This window comes from Monodelphis domestica, chromosome 2 (assembly GCF_027887165.1).
Source record: "Monodelphis domestica isolate mMonDom1 chromosome 2, mMonDom1.pri, whole genome shotgun sequence".
NCBI classification, from domain to species: Eukaryota; Metazoa; Chordata; class Mammalia; order Didelphimorphia; family Didelphidae; genus Monodelphis; species Monodelphis domestica.
This window is the reverse complement of record NC_077228.1, coordinates 44,184,577-44,206,105: the sequence shown is the minus strand read 5'-3', so window position 1 is coordinate 44,206,105 and position 21,529 is coordinate 44,184,577. Positions and strand designations below refer to the sequence as shown.

The 21,529-nt window shown below is 34.5% G+C and overlaps 1 protein-coding gene across 2 annotated transcripts in view; it reads right to left on the bottom strand.

The window, feature by feature from the left end:
- The window catches only part of COL24A1 (collagen type XXIV alpha 1 chain), a 399,913-nt gene that overhangs the window by 237,223 nt on the left and 141,161 nt on the right, over nt 1-21,529 (bottom strand). For both annotated transcript variants that reach the window (XM_007480591.3, XM_056815400.1), the window contains 6 exons: nt 16,185-16,238; nt 12,113-12,157; nt 4,818-4,871; nt 4,687-4,731; nt 4,299-4,352; nt 3,830-3,883 (listed from right to left, as the gene is read on the bottom strand). In XM_007480591.3, the coding sequence (XP_007480653.1) occupies nt 3,830-3,883; nt 4,299-4,352; nt 4,687-4,731; nt 4,818-4,871; nt 12,113-12,157; nt 16,185-16,238 (306 nt within the window). The remainder of the gene's footprint in view (nt 1-3,829; nt 3,884-4,298; nt 4,353-4,686; nt 4,732-4,817; nt 4,872-12,112; nt 12,158-16,184; nt 16,239-21,529) is intronic.

Genomic DNA, 21,529 nt, shown 5'->3' with positions numbered 1-21,529 from the left:
TTTCCCTCTCAAGTTTTTCATGAAGACCTCTGGTTTTATTTCTTATCAAAGGATCACAAGATGATATATTTAGAGGTGGAAGGGAACATAGAAGGTAGCTACAATCCTATCATTTATAAAATTAGGAACTGAAAGACAGGGAAGTTAAATGATTTCTCCAGAGTCATCTAGACAGCATCAGAGATGAGATTTGAATCCTAATCCTCTGATTTGAGAGTCAGTGCTTTCCTCACTGTACTAAGCTGCCTTTATTCTAATGAGCCTTACAATCACTCCTATGTTAATTATAGCCCTTCCATATTCTCTACTTTCCATACTTTCTTCTCTGAGGAGGACTAATTGAAAATTTTAAAATACCTCTTCTAGAATTTTCCTTAGCATTCTCTTGTTTTAAGAGTTTTTAGTTTTCTTCCTCATTACTTTCTTTAGTGGTTTTTTTCCTTCTCGTGATGATTTTTTCCCTATACCCTCTTGTAATTTTTTTTTGTTTTTAGTTTATTTAGATCATTATAAGAATATATATAAGAAATATTGAGAAATATTGAGAATATATATATGTGTATGTATATATATATGTATATACATATATATATATATAAGAAATAAAGAGCTGGGATTATATAAAATCTCTCACTCAGCTGTGATTCCTGAAGCCCTTTCTGATTTAATCTATAAAAGTTATTTTACATGCACATTTATGAAAAAAATATATTTTGAAGTTAGTGAAATATTTATATATGCATATACATGTGTATATATCCATATAATCACATATTATCATAAGCCTGGAAGGGTCACTGAAAAGTATAATCTCCTTCCTTAAGAAAAGAATAATTCTTAAGTATTCCATTGGGATAATTTCCATTATTTTTCAAAATTCCAGAGAAAGAAATTCCAGATGCTCCTTCCCTAACCTTTAAAAATATTTAACAAACCTCAAGATCAGGAAATTCTTTCTTATTAAATAAAAATGCTCACATTGCAGATTAGACCACTTGGGAATAATATCATTAACAGCAGCATTAAGAATAATAGCAAAAAATGAGAGAGATTTAAAATAGCAAAGATATTCTTATATCTTTGGTGGTCTGTAAAGATGGTAAACAAATGTTTTAGGGAGGTGTTAAGTTATTTGGTCAGGTGTATTGGTTTCTAATTGTGACACTTGGTCCTTTTGAATAAAACATTCCTCAAACAGGTGTTTGAAGGCAAAATTTTCAGACAAAATACCTTCTAGGCTATTTCTGCAAGATCCCAAATCAATGTCATAAAAATTATAGAACAAAGATACTTTGATTAAGTTCCTTTTTGTATTTCCCTAATCTATGAACCTATTATAGCACAAAATTTTTAATGTAGGATATTTAAGAGGAGAGAGGAAGTAAGCCATTTCACCACATATTATCTTTCCTCTTTAGATGTGGTGGTGAAAGTATGATATATTGCCAGAGGGGCACTCAGAGCCCTTGTGGTCATGTGCAGTTACCCCAGCACAGAGATTGCTGGAGTTCATTACTAGAAAGCTAGAAGGACATGGAGCAGGGCTGTTCCCTTCTCCCTCTCCACAGGCATCTGAGGACATTTCTCATATCACCTGCCCCTCTAAAAGGTTCACCATCACTGCTCTATAGTATGGTACAGGATAATAGTTCTAAAGGGAAAGAAAATTATAGTCTTAGATTTGGAGAGGCTCTAAGAGACCATTTGGTTCAATAAATAAGTAATTAAGCATTTCTTAATCACCCAATATGAACTGGGTACTATATTATGCAATGGGAATAGAAAAGCAAAAGTGAAATACTTCCTGCCCTCAATGAAGTTCTGTTCTACTGAATATTCAACTTGTGTACTTAATAGATGACATGGAATCCATGAAAGGTTACGTGATTTAGCCAGGACTCTAAGAAAGCTGCCACCAGAGTCCAGCTGTCTCCTAAAATTCAGTCCATTATTATTTCACAATCACATGCTACTTGGATGATTTAGATAAAAAAATATGCATATTGTTTTGGGTATACTTGGTTTGAATAAGCAGTTATATCAAAAGATCTTAAAAGAGTATCATGGAGGTGATCTCTCATTCTTAAAGCACTACTTTTGCATTGTTGAAGGTTTCCCTCCATTCCTTTGAGACTTAGGTCAATGAAGTTGTCCTTTTTTTACAAATTTTTCTTGAGCATTTTCTTTTGATTTTTCCTTAGTTGTCATCAAGCTACCCTACATTATAGTGTATATATATATATATATATATATATATATGTATACACACACACAAAATAATATGTAAGTTCCTTAAACATATGGACTATACCTCCCACATAGTATACACTTTATAAATATTTGTTCAGGTTAACTTATGTTACTATGACTTATTTTTCTTAAATAGCGTATTACACCTTCTCTGCCTTCCCTCTTTGTAATCTCTGGTCAAATATTTATTTTTTTAAATCTCTGAAAAATCCCTACTTTAAATATTACTATAGAAGATAAGAGCAGGATTTTTCTTCAGTTTCTAGAAGGTCCTATGTTGGCCAATTAGAGATTTGAATATATTCTTGTAGATCTGGGCTCACAAATCGTTTGGGGTATTTATTATAGTTCTATAAGCATTCCCATCTTATTTAATAATAATCATCATCATTTCCCTTCAGGTTTCACAAAACATTTATATTCATTATCTCATTTGAGCCTTACAACAAAAGCATGGATCATTATTCCCATTTTATGGATGAAGAAATTGATGTTGAAAGAGTCATTTTTTTCAATGTCATAAATCTAGTGTTAGAGGAAGAATTTAAAACTAACTGCTTCTGAGTCCAAGTTCAGAGCTCTATCAGTCACAATTTCATGGAATTTGCCAGAAGTTAATAGGTAAATTGCATTGATGCCTGACAAATAGGCAAAGTTTTCAAGGTTGGCAGATGATCCTTGAGATGAGGGCTATTTCCATAGGCCACTATCAGGAAATGTTTTATTATCTTTTGGGGAGAGTTCGACCATAGGAAATGCCTTTGAAATACAATTTCAGGAAGCTGCATAGGATGGGATAAAATCAAAGATTTTTTCAAAGCTAATATTATACAGCCTGTGGGTCCTTGACCCAATGTTGCTATCATGTCTTTATAAAATGAAACATGTGTAAATTTTTCAGGGGAAGGGAAAGGGCTGTTTCTCTAGAGGGCTTAGGAGAACCACATGTTGTGTTTGTATGAATTGTAGAGATAGGAGGAACTTTGATTTTTATAATTGTTTTGACTTTGCAAAATGCTTTCATTAAAATTACATGAGATATGTGGGTGAGTTAATCTTATTCTGTTAATTGTGGTTCTGTGTTTGTGGAACTTAATGTGTTGTTTTAGATAAGAAGTCTCTCTCTTTCCATCCCCAAATGCCCAGGAACTATAGGAAGATAAAAACTCGTGTCCCTTGGCCAAAAGAGTTAGTATGAAATGGTATCTCTCTAGAGGATTAGTTACTTGGAAAAATCAAAATATCATTATTTAAGATATTGTCTATTTTCTAGTTTGAAAACAGATGATTCGAATTAAACACTCCTTTAATATGTCATCTAGGGGAATACCACAACCCACCAACGTCTTTCGGGTTCATAGAAACTTGGCTCTGACCTGGACCAAAAGGGAACTGGGAAACAATAGTCTATGGAATATGAGCTAAGTACTGAATTAGTTGAGGCCTGATGCTGAGGATAGGAAAGGCAAGACTACTGAGATGGAAACCTCTGAAGAGCTGCTAAGACTAACAAGTATAGAGTCATGCCATGACTTGCACTGATACAATCAGAATGAACAAAGCTGAAGTTCAAACCTACAGAAGGTCCTGGCTTTCCTCTCATCCCTGGTGGTCCTGGCAAACCGATAGCTCCCTAGAAGAAAACAGTAACTCAGAAAAGAGAGAAATCATCATACCACAAAGGCAGCTATGGCCTTATTTTTGAATGACACGCACAAAATATATCATAGCAATAGAAAGAATTGAGATACATTTCCACAAGGCCATTTGAAATGACATTGCTTTTTCATTCGGATGTTGTCGTCTACTGATGCAGAGTGGTTTAAAAAACATCTAGAATCAAAATAAGGTTAGAAAAACCCCAAATGCAGCATTACAACATACTTTATAATTGTTACAAACTAGAGAATTTGCTGTCCAAATCAAGTCAGGATTTCACTGATTTGCTTAATGAAGACATATTATGCTTTTTCTTTTCAAAAAGGTTTTCTATATTACATTTCATTGGCTTTGGTCAATTTATATAGAAATTATCCCACAGAAATTACCTTGTCTCCAGGGTACCCCAGTTCTCCTGGATCTCCCACAATGCCTTGTTCACCCTAAAAAACACAGTATTATTCACAGGCAGACACTACATTTAAAACAACTTTTTTAATTTGCAAATTTGTTCGCAAAGATTTATTTGGACAATTGTATTTTGCAAAGGTGACAATATTATAAGGACAAAAATGTCAATTCAGCTGAACCAAATAGAAATCATTCTTTGATGCTTATAGACTTAGCAAGACAATATATGACTCAAGGTTTAAGTGAAAGCTGGTAAATGAAAATGCTGTTTTGAAAAACATTTTTTGAAAATGAAAGCAGTAAAAAAAAAAGCAAAGTTTAAGAGGAAATGAATTATCTCTATGGTAAAGGAAATATTTAGATCACCTTATCACCTTTGATTCCAGGTTGCCCCATATTTCCTGGAAGACCCTAGAGGAAAAAAATTGTTTTGATTATAACTCTTGATATCATAAATCAATCAAAAGGGGATATCACTTAAATAATCAGAACCATACCATAGGCCCAGGAATTCCAGAAGGTCCATTTGCTCCCACAGGGCCAGCAGCACCCTGCAAGGTAGTTTGAAAAAAATAAATCCTTTTAAGTGTCTAGTAATATAATAAAAAATATTACACAAATATATGGTTCAATGAATCCTTGAATCTGGTCAAATTAATTTAGCCTTTGACTCCTCAGACATTCTTTGTACTTTCCTCTCTAGCTAAGGTGGTAGTGATAGGGCTGTGGATTTGGAATCAGGTTATCAAGATTCAAATCCTCATTCCACTACTACCTCTGTGGCCTGGAAAAGTCAGCCAACATCATTTTGCTTCAGCCATCTCATCTATAACTTAGATGACTGGATAATATGCTTTTTAGCTTGAACTAAAACCCTCAATCTTCTTGGTCTGTCCAAATCCTATCTATCCATCTAGAATTCCCATGAAGTGTTTCTGTACTATCATAGGCAATAATAAAGTCAAATTTTAGTAGAGACTTTGGCCTAGAATGATCTTTCCTGTGCCTTTGTTCACTTTCTACCCTCCAATATTCTTCCCTGTTTACTGTTATTTCCTTATAGACAGTGTGACTTTTTTCATCTATATTTCCCTAATAGGAGAGCCAGTGTGGCATAATGGATAGAGTCATCTTTGAAGCCAAGATCTGAGTTCAAGTAACAGCTTTGACAGACAGTGGCTGTGTGACCTTGGACAAGACATTTACGTTAATGGTCCTCTGTCTTGGGGAAGGGAGTGGGAGAACGAGAGTAAGGGAGGGGAGCTGAGAGAGAGAGAGAGAGAGAGAGAGAGAGAGAGAGAGAGAGAGAGAGAGAGAGAGAGAGAGAGAGAGAGAGAATTAAAGTCAAATTTTAAAAAATTCTTCTAAAAATTGTTTTACATGTAATTGGGGGAAAATAAAATATTGTTTTAAAAATTTTGTGGTATCCTGGGAAACAGTATAAGACTAAGATGCAGAAAAGACATCGGAAGGGGATTCCATATTTAGAAATAGCCTGATTTGATTAAATTACAGTTTCCATGTTGATCTTAGACATAATAGGTTTTAAATGAATATTTATCGAATTGATGGTACTTTACCAAAGGTCAAAATAGATAGGCAATACTGTGTCCCTTTCTTACCAAATAAATAACTGTAATTTATGCCATTATTTTTCTGTTACAAAAAAATCCCTCAACTTTTAAGAGATGATTTCAGGAATCAAATTGCTGTTTTATCTCCCAATATCATCCATAAAAAATACCTAAGAATGGAAAACTTGACAGGGATATTGAGAAACACTGTTCTTGAGACAGCTTTCCTTCTGGGTAAGTTCTAATGTTTGTGAAATAAAACTAAGATAGATTGTTTCCAACATGTTTTATCCTGAAATACATATGACAGTGGGGAGGAAAAGAGCAATACTTTCCAGCTTGTTAAAATAGATACACTGAGTTCATACATCATTACTTGTATGTCCAAAAATTTGTCAATTGGAAGCTTGTTTTCTCAAAATTACAGTAGCAAGTTTATTTGGAGTTCAAGATGTTCAAAAGCTAGCCCTCATAAAACATGATGTGCTGAAAGAATACAAGAGAAACCTTTGAAATTTAGAAAACTACAAGAAGTATGGAAGTTTACATGTGTGTGTTTACACACAAGAACATATTATATATATGTAATATACATACATCAATATGTATTTTAGAGAAATATAGGGATATGGTGGAGGTATATAAACAAGCACTATATAGAGAAAAATTCTATAGTTTTTAAAAGGCTGGATCTTTTATGTGTAGATTTCATTTCATTTCATGAAGATTTCATTAGATTTCTTGTTCTACTCAAATTTTGGTGAAGATTTTGACTTAGATTGAGCTTTCCTGTGCCTTCAATCACTTTCTACCATGTAATATAAGAATATTATATTATATATTATCTATTTACTGTTAATTTCTTACAAACAGTGATGGGCTCTTTTCTTATTTCTATTTCCATAACAAGAAAGGAAATGTGGCATAACGGATAGAGAATCAGCTTTGAAGCAGAGAAGATCTGAGTTCAAGTAACACCTCTAATAGTGACTGTGTGACATGTGTGTATGTGCATGAATGCACGTATGTATGTATGTATTTATGTATGCACTGGCTTGTCTTCCATATCTTTTTTAGCAGAGGTGTGTCTATACCAGCATTCTTAGCACAGTGCCTTGTTTGTGAGACCCCAAGGTGACCAGGGTCATTGGATCCAAGAATATTATGACATGGAGGAAGAGGTAAGAAGACTGAAAGGCAGTTAAGTGTCTGAGGTTGGATTTTTATTACTTTATGTTCATCATCCTCCTTGGCTGGAATGTACTCACTTTTGCCTCATTGAAACCATTACTATCTTCCAGACTCCTTTCAAACATCACCTTGGATGTAAATAAAGCCTTTCTTAGTCCTACCAAAAGCCTCATTTGTGAGGCTTCCTCAGATCTTCTTTTTATTTGGATCTTCCAGGAGTAGGTGTACTTATTGGTCACTGAACACATATAATATGTCATATTATATGATATGTAGAGAGAAGGAGATATCGATATCTATATTCCTACTACCAAATGGGAAAGAATTTTAAAACAAAACAGGACAGATGGAATTAGGAAAGAAAAATTAGGTTATTTAAATTACTTAAAATCAATAGTGGCTGATGTTTACATAAACATTTGCAATGAGCTTTAAAAATAGATATAATTTCATTTGAGCCTCAGAAAAAACTTATAAGATAGGTAGATACTACAAATATTCTGATATCCATTTTATACATGAAGAAAATAAAGATTTATATGAAGTAATTCTGATGAAGAAAGCATAGTAAAAAGAACGTTATATACCACAAGCATATCAATACAGATAAAACACCAAAAGATGCTAAATTCAACTAGATGGCAGAGTAGATGGAGTATTGGACCTGGCAGTCTGAACTCAAATTTGGCTTAGATATTTGCTAGCGCTGTGACCCTGTTTCATTATCTGTAAAATGGGGGTGGGGGTAATAAAAACTACCTCCTAGGGTTGTTGTAAACAGTACATGGGATAATATTTGTAAGCACTTTACAAACTTAAAAGTACTAAAAAAATGCTAACTATTATTAAACCCAAATCAAAGCCAACAGACAATATTCCTGTCGAAAAATTAAGATGAAGTGCACATAAATCAGTTTTTGTTGCTGTAACTAATCAGCAAATTACAGAAGCAGAACCTGTTGGAACTATTGGTCATAGAAGTAGCTCAACATTTCTGTTTTAATTTGAGGTGAGTAATATACTTTTGGGGTGGCACATTTGAATGTGTGTTTGGTAATGTCTTAAAAATAAAGTGTATCAATAAAAAAAAGTCTAAATTGGTAGAAGCTAGGGGTAGCTAGGTGGCTCAGAGAATTGAGAGTTAGGTCTAGAGACAAGAGATCCTAGATTCAAGTCTGGCCTCAGACACTTCCTAGACTGTGTGACCCTGGGCAAGTCACTTAACCCCCATTGCTTAACCCTTACCACTCTCTTCTGCCTTAGAACTAATCCAGAGTATTGATTCTAAGATGGAAGGTAAGAGTTTAAAAAATAATTTAATTAATTAAAAATAAATTTAGAAAATAAGGTTGAAGCTAAATTAATGCTATTTTAATTTAGATCTAAATCTACTATGATTTCTACCAAATAATTAGGATAAGAGGGAAGAAATATGTAATTATGTTGGGGGTGAGGGTACTTAAATTTTCTGATCTTTCATTCCAGAGGATTAATTTTGCTGTCTTCAGAAAAAAAATGTGTTCAGATTTGTGTGCAGGAAGTCCCCATAATGCGTTTATCATCTATGCAAGAAATACATGAACTTACATTAAGATGTAAGGTTCTGGAGGGCACAGACTTGATTGTTTTTTATCTTTATATCTTGAGCATAGTTTATATACAAGGTTGTTGTTGCCATTGTTCAGTTGTACTCTTTGTAGCCTCATTTAGGGTTTTCTTGGCAAAGATACTGGAGTAGTTTGTCATTTCCTTCTCCAGCTCATTTTACAGTTGGGGAAACTGAGACAAACAGGGTTAAGTTACTTGCCCAGGGTCATATAGCTAGTAAGTGTTGCAGGTCAGATTTGAACCCAGGAAGATGAATCTTCCTAAATCCAGGTCTGGCACTCTATGACACTCTGACACCACCTAACTGCCTACCTTCAGCAGTGGGCATATATATATAAAATATATATATATATATATATATATATATATATATATATATATATATATATAAAATAATCACAAAAAAAACTATTGAAGTCCATTGAATTGATTTCTAACTTCATTAGAAAACACATTCTTTTGCTAATACTATTTGACCCAGGAATCACTTAAGGGTTTCCACAAAGCCCCAAAGGAGGGAAAAAAGCCACTATATAAAATTAAATAAGAGATGAATGAGGGAGCAGCTGGGTGGCTCAGTAGATTGAGAGCCAGGCCTAGAGATGGGAGATCCTAGGTTCAAATCTGGCCTCAGACACTTCCCAGCTATGTGACCCTGGGCAAGTCACTTGACCCCCATTGCCTAGCCCTTACCACTCTTCTGCCTTGGAGCTAATACACAGTATTGATTCTAAGACAGAAGTTAAGGGTTTAAAAAATAAGAGATGAATGATATAAATTCCTGTCTGTTATACTATATTATAGATGAGTTATATATTAATATTAAACATTAATTAAATATTAATATTAAAATGAATTAGAAATTAAAATTAAAATTTTAAATTAAAAAATTAGAATTAAAAATGAATTAAAATGAATATCATGGCCATTTGTGAATGATATTAGTGAATTCTGGCTCCTATCCTTTTCTGACTATACTGAATAATTCTTGTTTCAATTTCTTTCAATCTGTACAATTTCATTTCCCATTTCTTATGCGAGAAGGTCTGTCTGTCATAGTCGATCTGGCTATAATGGTCAGCAAGCAGTTGAGAACTGTAAACCTTAAAATTCCTTAGATTTATAAATGTTGGAATTTTCACCATTGGGATATTTCATACTTGGAAAATTTCTTACTGATAGTCTATTGGAATGGGAACTCCATTGGCATGGGAGGTTCCTTCTCTTCCCTTCTTCAGATTACTTTAGGACAGAAACCTTTTGCTGAACAATGGAAAGGACTTTGACCTATGCTTAAGCATAGAACAGGAATTTCTTTGAGTCATGATTGATTTTAGAATTGATACAATGGAGATACTTGGAATCAATCTCCACCCTATTCAGTCCTAACAGGATTGAGTAAGGGCTGCAGCCTAGATCAAAATTTAATTATTCCAATCTCTACCCTACTCAGGTTAACAGGATTTAGAAAGGGCTGTAGCAAAGGAGCAAAGATTTAATTATTTGAAAATATGACCTTCAACAGACATGTGCAAAGCCTCTGGGCGGTCCTGGGTTAAGCTAGAGCCTCCATTGGCACAGGGAAATTGATGGAGAGTGATTGGTAGATGTGAGAACTGAGGGGAGGCAACTTGGAGGGTGTCCTTAAGGATAGGGGGGTCTGAGGACTCCAGAGGGGGGTTGAGGAGTTGATCGGAGTGGTGGCAGTGTACTCTGAGAAGCTTGCTCTGAAGGAAGCTGAAGGTGGGGGCCTCTGAGACTGTTTCTCCATTTTGGTCACGTGAGTGATAGGGACTGATCTCTTTTCTTTGCCCCAGCTATCTAAGGGCTTGGGCCTTTTGGCCCAGCCTAAACAGAAGGGGTATTTAAGCCCTATTCCTTTCTCTCCCTTTTTCTCTCTCTCTATCTCTAATTCCTTTCTTCCTCCTATTGTAATTAAACTCCATAAAAGATTGACTTCAAACTTGAGTTTTCATTTAGGAATTACATAGCTGAATTCCTTGGCGACCTTAAATTAATATATATCAGTCTTTTAAAGTGATTCCCTTGTCACAGAACTTAGTTCAGGCTCTGGACAGGGAGTATATTTGACAATGAAGAGGAAGGAAACATGACTGAGAAATATTAAGGAAGAAAAGCATAAATGTTCACCAAATCCAACCTGTGGTATTTCACTGGCAATCAGTCTTTAAAGGGAAAAATGGTTGGGAGTGAAGACTCAGATATAAAATTCTCAGAAAGGATTAGGCAAGTATTACTATTCAGTTAGTTGTCAGGGTTAAGAAGACCAAATAAATTAAAGGAAATGGGATAAAGTCCATTAACTGCACAAACAGCCTACTTATATTTTATCACAGATCAGATCTCTTTAGCCATAAAAAGCTGATAGCATTAGATGGGGCAGACACTATCTGCTTCCACCCAGTGGTGTCAAAGACATTTATGGTTCTTTTGGGGCAGAGGTGTTGATAGATGCTGGTCACTCTTTCTTTAGTAAGTTTTATGGAAATTTATTACTACATATATAGTAAACTTATTGGGTTGTAGCTCACAGTTCATTGGCATACATCATTTAAGAATAGAGATTTTATTGATCTAGTGGACTCCCAGGCGAGGGAACTCTCTTTTCCAATACAATCCAGCACTTTCATTGCATTTTATAGTCATAGGAAATGTGTTCAGAGTTCTAAGAAATCCATAGCTTTGCCTAGGGTCACAAAGCTGGTGTGCGTCAGTCAGGTCTTTAGTCCATGATTTTCTGGCTTCCAGATGGGCTCGTTTCTCATTTTAAAATATTTTAAAATAAATTTGAAGAAGGGTGATATTAAGTAACAACATTAAAAATTCTCAGTTTGATGATTAGCTTCTAAATATTTATGTCATTACTTAAAATCCATAGTAGGCAATGAAATGTTTTTAAAGGATGGGAAAGAGTGAACTGGAAAGACCTCCAGGAATTGATGCAGAGTGAAAGGAGCAGAACCAGGAGAACTTTATACACAGAGACAGATACACTGTGGCACAATTGAATGTAATGGACTTCTTTACTAGCAGCAATGCAATGATCCAGGACAATCCTGAGGAATTTATGAGAAAGAATGCTATCCACATCCAGAGAAAGAACTATGGAAGCAGAAATGCTGAAGAAAAGCATATAATTGATCACATGGTCTGATGGGGATATGATGGGGGATGTTGACTTTAAATGATCACTACATTGCAAATATTAATAATATGGAAATGGATTTTGAACAATGATATATGTAAAACACAGTAGAATTGCTCATTGGCTCTGGGAGGGTGGAGGGAGGAGGGGAGGGAAAGAACATGAATCATGTAACCATGGAAAATATTCTAAATTAATTAATCAATTTAAAAATTAAAAAGAAAGAATGGGAAAATCAGTAAGTTGTACTCACCCTAAGTCCAGGAAATCCAGGAGGGCCAGCACCACCAACAATACCCTTTAAAATGATATTATAGGAATGAATTAAGTGCAATTCTACTATTGCTCACAGAAGCCAAAGGGTTTTGTTTTGTTTTTTAACAAATACAAATATTGTGAAAAAAGGGAAAAGACAAGAACAATTAAAAAAATAATATTCTCTTCTGGCTAATGTCCTGCCTCTTGCCCTGGCACTTAACCATATGTACTTTTACAAATTATAATTGTTTAAATTGGCAGATAGTTGCTATAAACTCAATCTTGTTAATAAGGTCTCTATTCTTGAACTATCTTTTTGTGGTAGTGATAATGGTTATAGCTACTTCATAGTCCCCAAACTGGTCCTTTACCCCATCATATTGGATAGTACCATCATCATCCATGATTATTAATTATTATTAATAACAATCATTATATTATAATTATTAATTATAATTATTAATCATCTCTTCACAAAGAAGGTAGTGTTACTGTTAACTACCGTAATGTCCATAAGTACACCATAGTCAGAATACAAGGCAAAGTAAAGTTGAGGACTTAAAAACATCCCTGGCTCCATTTTTTCCATTGCCCTTAATCCGACTCTTAACAATGACTTCAATGTACAATGTAATTATCAAAAGATCATTAAGTACAGAGAATCCAATGCCAGAGGCAAGATAATAGTAGCAGTAGTGAACTAAAAGTTATTTTTAAAATAACCCTGTCTCACCCTTTTTCCCGGTGTGTTAGATAAAGAACTTAGAAAACAGAGAAGTAAAGCTCAGATTTAGCATCTCTCTTATTGTTTGGTTTACGAAAAATATCATATACCGTTATTCAACATTCTGAAATATTTTGAGAAATAATGTGGCATAGATAGAGGGCAGGTCACAGAATCAGGAAGTCTAATATTCTTACCTCTAATATACTGGCTATGTGACTCTGGGCCATTCACTGAACCAATCAATACCCCAGATACTTCTCTAAGACTAAAGCTAACAACAAATAGCTAACTGGCATTAATGGGGGGAATTTCAACACTAAGAAATTGCCAGAGGGATGATATAACATATCTGGTTCACACATAAACATACACACAGAACAGAATTTTGAATAATTTTCAGAGGAAAAAAAGAAAAGTGAAATGCCAACTGTAATTATAGTTGTCTCAAATGTGTGTTCAATTTTTGCAAACTCTTATTTAGCATTTTCTCAACAAAACATAAATGATGGTTACTCCAATGATGTAAGCATGAAATCACCATATACTTCACAGTTGAATTAGAAGCACCATTAATATGTAATTAAATTGAAATTGCTTTCATTTCATGCTTTTTAATGGAGAAAGGTGAAGTGGATTGAGCACTGGGTTTGTTGTCAGAAAGATTTGAGTTAAAATCTGGTCTCAGACATTTACTGGTTGTGTGACCCTGGGAAAATATCTTAACCTTTATTTGCCTCAGTTCCTTAGCTATAAAATGGGGGCCCATTGGAGAAGTTAATAACAAACCATTCCAGTATCTTTACCAAGAAGACCCCATGAACAAATAACCATGGGATCACATGGAGTTGGACATCACTGAACAACAACAATATAATTTTCTATATAAATTAATGATGCTATTTTGACCTTACTATAATTAGAGGTAAAATTTTATGGTGAATAAATTATGTAGTTTCATTTATATCATATATCACAAGGAACTAGCTTCCAAAATGCCATCTAATTTTGTAAAAGATAGCTTCTGATTCTTTCTTTTTACAATACAAAAGGATTTTTTCAAACTAAGCTATTGTATCTAAAATGAAGAGCCCAGAAAGGATGTCTGTAAGTAGCATTGGGGTGGGATGGAGAAAGAATAGAGAAGACTTCACAGAGGAAGAGAAGACCACCACTAACACTAATTCTGAGCTGAGCCTCAAAAGAAGAGCATTTTGGGGGACAGGCATGAGAAGGTAGTACATTCAAGACACTCTACAAAGTAAGAGGATGGAAATGGAATGACAAGTTTGGGGAATAGCTCATAATTCAGTGTAACCATTTCTAGAGTAGCTATAACATAAGAAGAAGTGATGGGGAGTAATGTGTAATAAAACTGAAAAGAAATATTAGAGACAGATTTGAGATGACAGACTGAGATTTTATTTTATCCTAAAGGTGCTAGAGAGTGACCAAAGACATTTGAGCAAGAAAGTAAAACAGTAAGACCTTTGCTTAATAAGATAATTTTGACATGTGTATGAAAGATGGATTAAAAAAAGAAGCAGCAAGTCAAGAAGCCATTATTACCAAACAGGACTATTCATTATTCCCTAAACATGCCATTCACTTTCTTATTTTCATGGCTTGATTTCATGTTGCTGACTCTGTCTAGAGTAACCTTTTTCTCCAGTTTTGCTTGTTTAATTCTTCCTGTTAATTCAAATATGGCTCAAATTGTATTTCTTTCATGATTCATAGAAATATTAAATTTTAGAGTTTAGGCACTATCTAGTGCAATTCACAGACATAAGAGAACTTACACTAGAATTTCTCAACAAATGACTAACCAGCCTCTGATGGAAGATCATGAATGAGGGAATATGCAATATCTTCCAAGGCAACCCATTCTGTTTTGGACAACTCTAATTGTAAGTAGTTTTTCTATATGGAAAGTCTAACATCTCCTGACAGCAACTTGCTCTTTTCTATTGGGTCAAAAGGATGAGGTGAGTCTCATTCCTCTTATATGACAGCCTTCTAGATACTTGGCGACAGTTACTATATCTCACCCATCTGCCCAAGTCCTTTCATCTCCAGGCTTTTTGTGGTTGTTGTTCAGTTGTTCAGTCATGTCCAACTATTCATAACCCCATGTCTTCTACCCTTCATGATCTTTAGAAGTCTGTTCAAGTTCATGTTCATTGTTTCCATAACATGATCCTTCTCATCTTCTGCCATCTCCCTCTTCTTTGCCTCAGATCTTTTCCAACATCAGGGTCTTTTCCAGTGAACCTTGTCTTCTCATTTCATGGCCAAAGTATTCAGGCTTCAGCTTTAGTATTTGACCTTCCAGTGACCTAATTTGAATTAATTAATTTAATTTATCTGAATTAAATTCTTTAAGTATTGACTGATTTGTTCCCCAGGCTGTCCAAGGAACTCTGGAATGTCTTATCTAGCATGACAATTTGAATGTGTTGATTCTTTAGTGCTCAGTTTTCTTTATAGTCCAACTCTCATAGCCATACATTCACACTGGAAAAAACCATAGCTGTGACTATGCAGATGTTTGTTGGCAAGATGATGTCTCTGCTTTTTAGTATGCTATCCAGAATTGCCATAGTTTTCCTTCCAAGTAGCAAACTTTTTTCATGTCTTTTAATTTCTTAACTACATTTGGAATATACAGCGATCTTTGAGCCCAATAAAATAAAATCTGACATTGTTTCCATTTCTTCTCCACTTGCCAGGAAGTGATAGGGCAAATTGCCAAAATCTTAGTTTTATTTTATTTTAAGCTTTTAAACTTTCCTTTTTTATCCTCACCATGAGGCTTCTTAATTCTGCCTTACTTTCTGCTAGACATCCCCTATTCTACCAATCATTCTTTGAATGGCATAAACTCATGTAGTGCTTCATTGTCCTGGTTGCTGTAGTCTTGGTGCTCTTTTTGTTGTCATTCAGTCATTTTTTTTAGACTTGTCTAACTCTTTGTGATCCTATGGTTTTTTTTTTCTTGGTAAATATATGGGAGTGTTTTGCCATTTTTAACTCCTGTTCACTTTATAGGTGAGGAAACTGAGCCAAAAGGGTTAAGTGACTTACCCAGGGTCACACAGCTAGCAAATGTCTGAAGTCAGATTTAAACTCAGGAAGATGTTTTAGTTTTTAATCTGTAGGATTCTACCTCCCCTTCCTCTGAACTCTTTGAAATGTTTCCCTCAAAATCTAAGGTGTACATCAGACTACACCTGCCTCTACTTTCCTTCTCTACTAGAAGCTTAAAGATGGAGCATTCATTTCCCCCCAAGTTGGCTCTTATTTCAAAAAGGAGAAATGAGACCCATCACCATGAACTTACAGGGTTCCCATCAGGACCAGCAGGGCCTCGGTCTCCAAATTCTCCAGGAAAGCCCTGGCCCAAAAAAAAAAAAAGGAAATAAGAAAAAAGGATTCAATTAGAAGAAAAACATACAATAACTTTACAACATGCTTCAGTGACAGAATTTGGCCCTGGCCTCAAGTTCTAATATTGCTTTTAAAATAGTCTGATAGTAACATTGTTTTATTACATTTGTCATATGTTTGAACCTGACAATAAGTATTTTAATTAAGAATAATCAATTTAGAAAATAAAGCCCAAGCAGTAGCAGTAAATTGTCTATAATATAATGTGTAACAAAATAAAGGGTACAGTCCGTAAGTCCTCATGGCCAAACTACCATTGACCCTCTACCTGAAACACATAAGAAATGAATAGAGCACCTGATAGAATATAAGAATTCATAGAATTATGAGACTTTCAGCTGTTTTTCAAGATAAGCTAGGTAACAAAAGCTTTTTAACAAATGGGGAATAGCACCCTATACGCACGCATTAATGTTGCCAACAAACATGGCAAAAATGAAAGTCATTTGTACTAAAGATGTATTGAAAACTCTTCGTTGTAAAAACACATTTATACAACATACCAAAAAAGTTAAGGTTTTCTATGCAATTATGTATTTGAGTATATCTAACTTTGTATCTACATACACACGTACTTTTATACACACACACACACACACACACACACACACACTTTTTCTCAGTTGGATAGCTAGGTGATACAGTAAATAGGATGGTGGCTCTAGGGTCAGGAAAACCTGAGCTCAAATCTGGTCTCAGATGCTATCTGTGGAAATCTGAGCAAGTCATTTGACCTCTGTTTGTCTCCATTTCTCATCTGTAAAATGGGAATGATAATCACAGTTCCCTCCCAGGGTTGTTATGAGGACCAAATGAGGAAATGATTGTTAAGCACTGTGCCTGCAATATGTAGTTGTTGTTCAGTTATTCCAGTCCGATATGATTCTTCATGACCCTGTTGGGGGTTTTCTTGGCAAGGATACTAGAATTCTTTGATATTTCCTTCTCCAGATCATTTTACAGATGAGAAAACTGAGGCAAACAAGGATAAGTGATTTGTCAGTGTTGCACAGCTTGTAAATGTCTAAGGTTAGAACTGGGCTATTCTTTTTATTATATACCAATTTCTGATCAGATTTCAAGATCATGTATACTTAAATTGAACTATCATCTCATGAGGATATGATACTTATTTTGGTATAGACTGAAATTCTGGCATTTCTTTTTTTAAACAATTTTAAACAATTGATTAAATAAATTTTATAAGTTGATTTAGTTTTAACATTCATTAAAAATTAAGATAAAAATTCTTCCCTTCCTTCCAGCTCTTCCCCCACCCATTGATAAAGCAAGCATTAGGATTTCCATTATGTATCCTCTATTCCTTTCTTCTTAACTTATATCTTTCTTGTCTATTTCCTTCAATAAATCCTTCACTGAAGATTCGCCCAATGTGCTAGCAGATTTCCCCAAGATCACCAATGTTCCAAGAAATGATACTTCTTGTTATCTTTAGTAATACAATGAAAGCCATTATCTGTAATGGGGATAAACTAAAAACTTTTCCAATAAGTCTTAGGTGTAAAACAAGGATATTTTACCATTATCATCACTACATTTCCATCCAAAGCAATAAAAGCAAAAAATAAATTGAAGAAATTAGCATAGGCAATGAGGAAACAAAGTTATCACTCTTTGCAAATGATATGATAGTATACCTTAGAGAACCATCCAAAAAACTAATAGAAATAATTACTTTAGCAGAGGTGAGGGATATAAAATAAACTCATATAAATCATTAACACCTCTATTTACCACCAAGAGAGCCCAACATTAAGAGAATGAATAGGAAATTCCATTCAAAATAACTCGACAATATAAAATACCTGGGGATGTAACTACCAAAACAAACCCAGTAGTATATGAACACAATTACTTCACACAAATAACATCAGACCTAAACAATGAGAAAAACATTAAATGTTCATTGTAAAACCAAGCTAATAAAATGACAATACTATCTAAATTAAATTACCTTCTCGGTGCCATATCCAATCAAACTACCCAAAAATTATTTCACAGAGCTAGAAAAAAATACTGTTTTTTATTTCCTTTGTATTTCCAGCTCCTGGCACATAGGGCTTAAAAATGTTAACTTCTTTGTTGCTGTTTAGTCACTTCAGTCATGTCTGACTCTGTGGTCCCATTTGGGGTTTTCTTGGCAAATTTGCTAGAATAATTTGTTATTTCCTTCTCTAGCTCATTTTGCAAGTGAGGAGACTAAGGCAAATAGAGTTAGTAAGTTTTTTTCAGTTACATGTAGAAATAATTTTTGATAATTAAAAAAAATATTTTAGCATTGTGCCTTCTAGATGCCCAGGTTGCCCTGTATACATTGTTATAAATCTGAAAAATCGAGATTGACCTTAGATATGGAAGGTAACTTTTTAGGACTTCTTATCTTTAGTACATCTCCTATAAAATGCGTAAGTGCCTAAAATTTTGTTTTAAGTATAAATAGTAGGTTCAATTTTTAAGCATAAATTGTAGTCTCAAGATCATGACAAACATGTAAAACTGAAATGAAATAATCATTGTACAGGTATACTTATTGTGGATCGGATATACATCTCCCTATTCATCTATGTAAACACAAAATACTTCTTAAATCAGAGGAATGCAAAGAATTTTGGGAAATCTTACTCCCCATGACTCTGATAGCATTCTGAGCAGAAAACTGGAGACCATACTTTCCCTCTTCAGTATTAAACAAATATTGTTGAGAAAGATTATTTTTTTATTGTTTACCTATAACATTCAAACTCAATTTAAGCTTATCCTTTTAACCCTATACCAAACTGGTCACTTTCCTTTGACATAATAAACCATTTTCAAGTAGATTGGACTATTAGTCAAAAATTTCAGCCATTTGCTATTGGTAAAATGAGTGACAGAATACAAGTTGGGAAAAATGGACTATTTGAAATTTGAAATTGTCACATTAATGTGCTGAATTCTTTATGGCCACAATAATTTCGGCTATATTTTGGAACAAAGAAAAATGCCTCCCAAATGACTCATAAAACACATATATATATGCATATATATACATATGACTACTATGTGATATATATTTAAATTAATCTTGGGCCAAGGATAGAAACAAATAACAGATGTCAAGAATATTTCACTCTGAAATTTTAATACTGTCATTGGGAGGCAACATATATGGCATCTATTTAAAACTAACTTTTCCAAAATAGACATGATCTAAGAAAATTAGGACTCTAACTCATATTTTTAAATAATTTCTTTATAATGTTTTTTCATAATATTCCCCTATAACTTAAGAAGAATAAATATTTCTGTCACCTGATTCTTTTAAGTGTGTTGTTTTCCCACCATTTTGGAGATCCCTGGCTATTTATCTTTCCAGTAGAAGAGTAAGAACTCTGGGGAAGTAGATAGATGCACTTATAAAGTTTTGTCCTATAAAAGGCTGTCATTCAATGAACAACAGAAATCTGACTCATTATTCTCTAGACCCCAAAGGATTTTTAAAAGTATCTTGGAACTCTTTTCTCTCTCTCTCTCTCTCTCTGTCTCTCTCTGTCTCTCTCTCTCTCTGTCTCTCTCTCTCTCTCTCTCTCTCTCTCTCTCTCTCTCTCTCTCTCTCTCTCTCTCTCTCCCCCCCCCCCCCATTTTGGCAGGCGGTCATTGACCAGGTGTTATGGAGACTAAGTCCAATACTGACTATAAAACTGTTAACTTCTTTCCTAAAAAGTTAATTCTGAATTAAACACATTCCAGCCTAGGTCTATGTGCCATGCCAATTTGCATGGATGATTTAATGTAAGGAAGTGGCTGATGAGCAAGTTAATCTGACAGTCATGTAAAGTTTTAGCAGCTCCAGATTTTCCTGGCTGAGAGGCAAGAGAACGAAGTTTGGAAACACATTCTAAGTGAAGGGTATTTGGATTTTGATAAAATGAAATGGAATATGAAGCTATTAAATCCACATGACTTTTTTATCAGTGCATCTTCCTTTATTTTTTATCATTAGCCTATCTATGATTAGTTTTCTTTCAAAGTTAAATCCTTGGCTTGAGTAAAGCATAATTCAGATGTGAACCAGGCTTTTCCTTCCCCAGAGCTCTAAAATTCGAATCTACTGACTCGGAGTTTCTCAAGTTGAAATTGGGAAACCTATAAAATAAAATTATTGGGACATATGGAAAACATTAACAAAAAATTAAGATTGGCTCATTTTCATCCAAGACTTATAAGAAAGATTGAAATTTGGTTCAACTTCAATATACTAGGAAGCATAAGAAGAAAATACACAATGTGACCCTCACTGGTACCTTTCTAGGGTCTTAACTCTTTGGTATCGGGGAGTGTGTGCTAAACAATGACCAACTTTTCTTTTTTAAATATTTAAATCTTTTTTTCAGAATCCAGTTACCCAAAGGAAGCCTTCACAATCATCAGAAATGTCTTTACAATATCCAGACATCTTGAGATCTCTAACACAGTGCTTTTCATGTAGTAAACACCTAATATAAATGGTTGTTGAATTGAATTTAGCTTATCTTTCACAGAAAATGATAACTAATCCTAGGAAGTGATGGAGAAAATCCCCAAGAATTATTCCATATGACCAGACAATAATGTGACATGGCAGCTGGTCTTAACTCCTCTCAGCAAAGCATGATGGCAAAATGCCTTAGACAATGTACTTAAGGGCATTATAATGCTTCAGTGGATCTGAGATCTCAGTGATGTAAGCATTGCTTTCCTGGTAAAGATCTCAATGTACTTAATGCTTTTTATTCTGTTCCTGCTCTTTCACAGGTCTTTTACATGTGGTTCATGCAATGTCTTTGAGGCCACCTCCAGGCCATCTTACATTTCATGGGTATCCCTGCAGCCTTTAGATGTCAAGCTGCCATATCTCAATCTCACTTCTTGACTGTCCCCAACCTCCTTAAATGATGATGCATTTCTTCAGTGATGTTCCTTGGATCATTTCTTGCCCATATACCATCTCTGGAAATATGCTGTAACCTATGTGAACTCATTGGGCTTCTTTATTGCCTTAGATTTCTATAACTCTGATCCTCTGGAAATTATGGTATCCTAACATTACCAACCATACAGTATCTCCAGGGAAATGAACATTAGGAAAGTGAGGGTGTTTGCACATGGTTGGGAGTGGAAACTAAAGTTTGGATAATGAGAAGTATGAGTTCCCAAATGTAATCTAGACCATTAAAATCCATTGTATTTTTCTGTAGG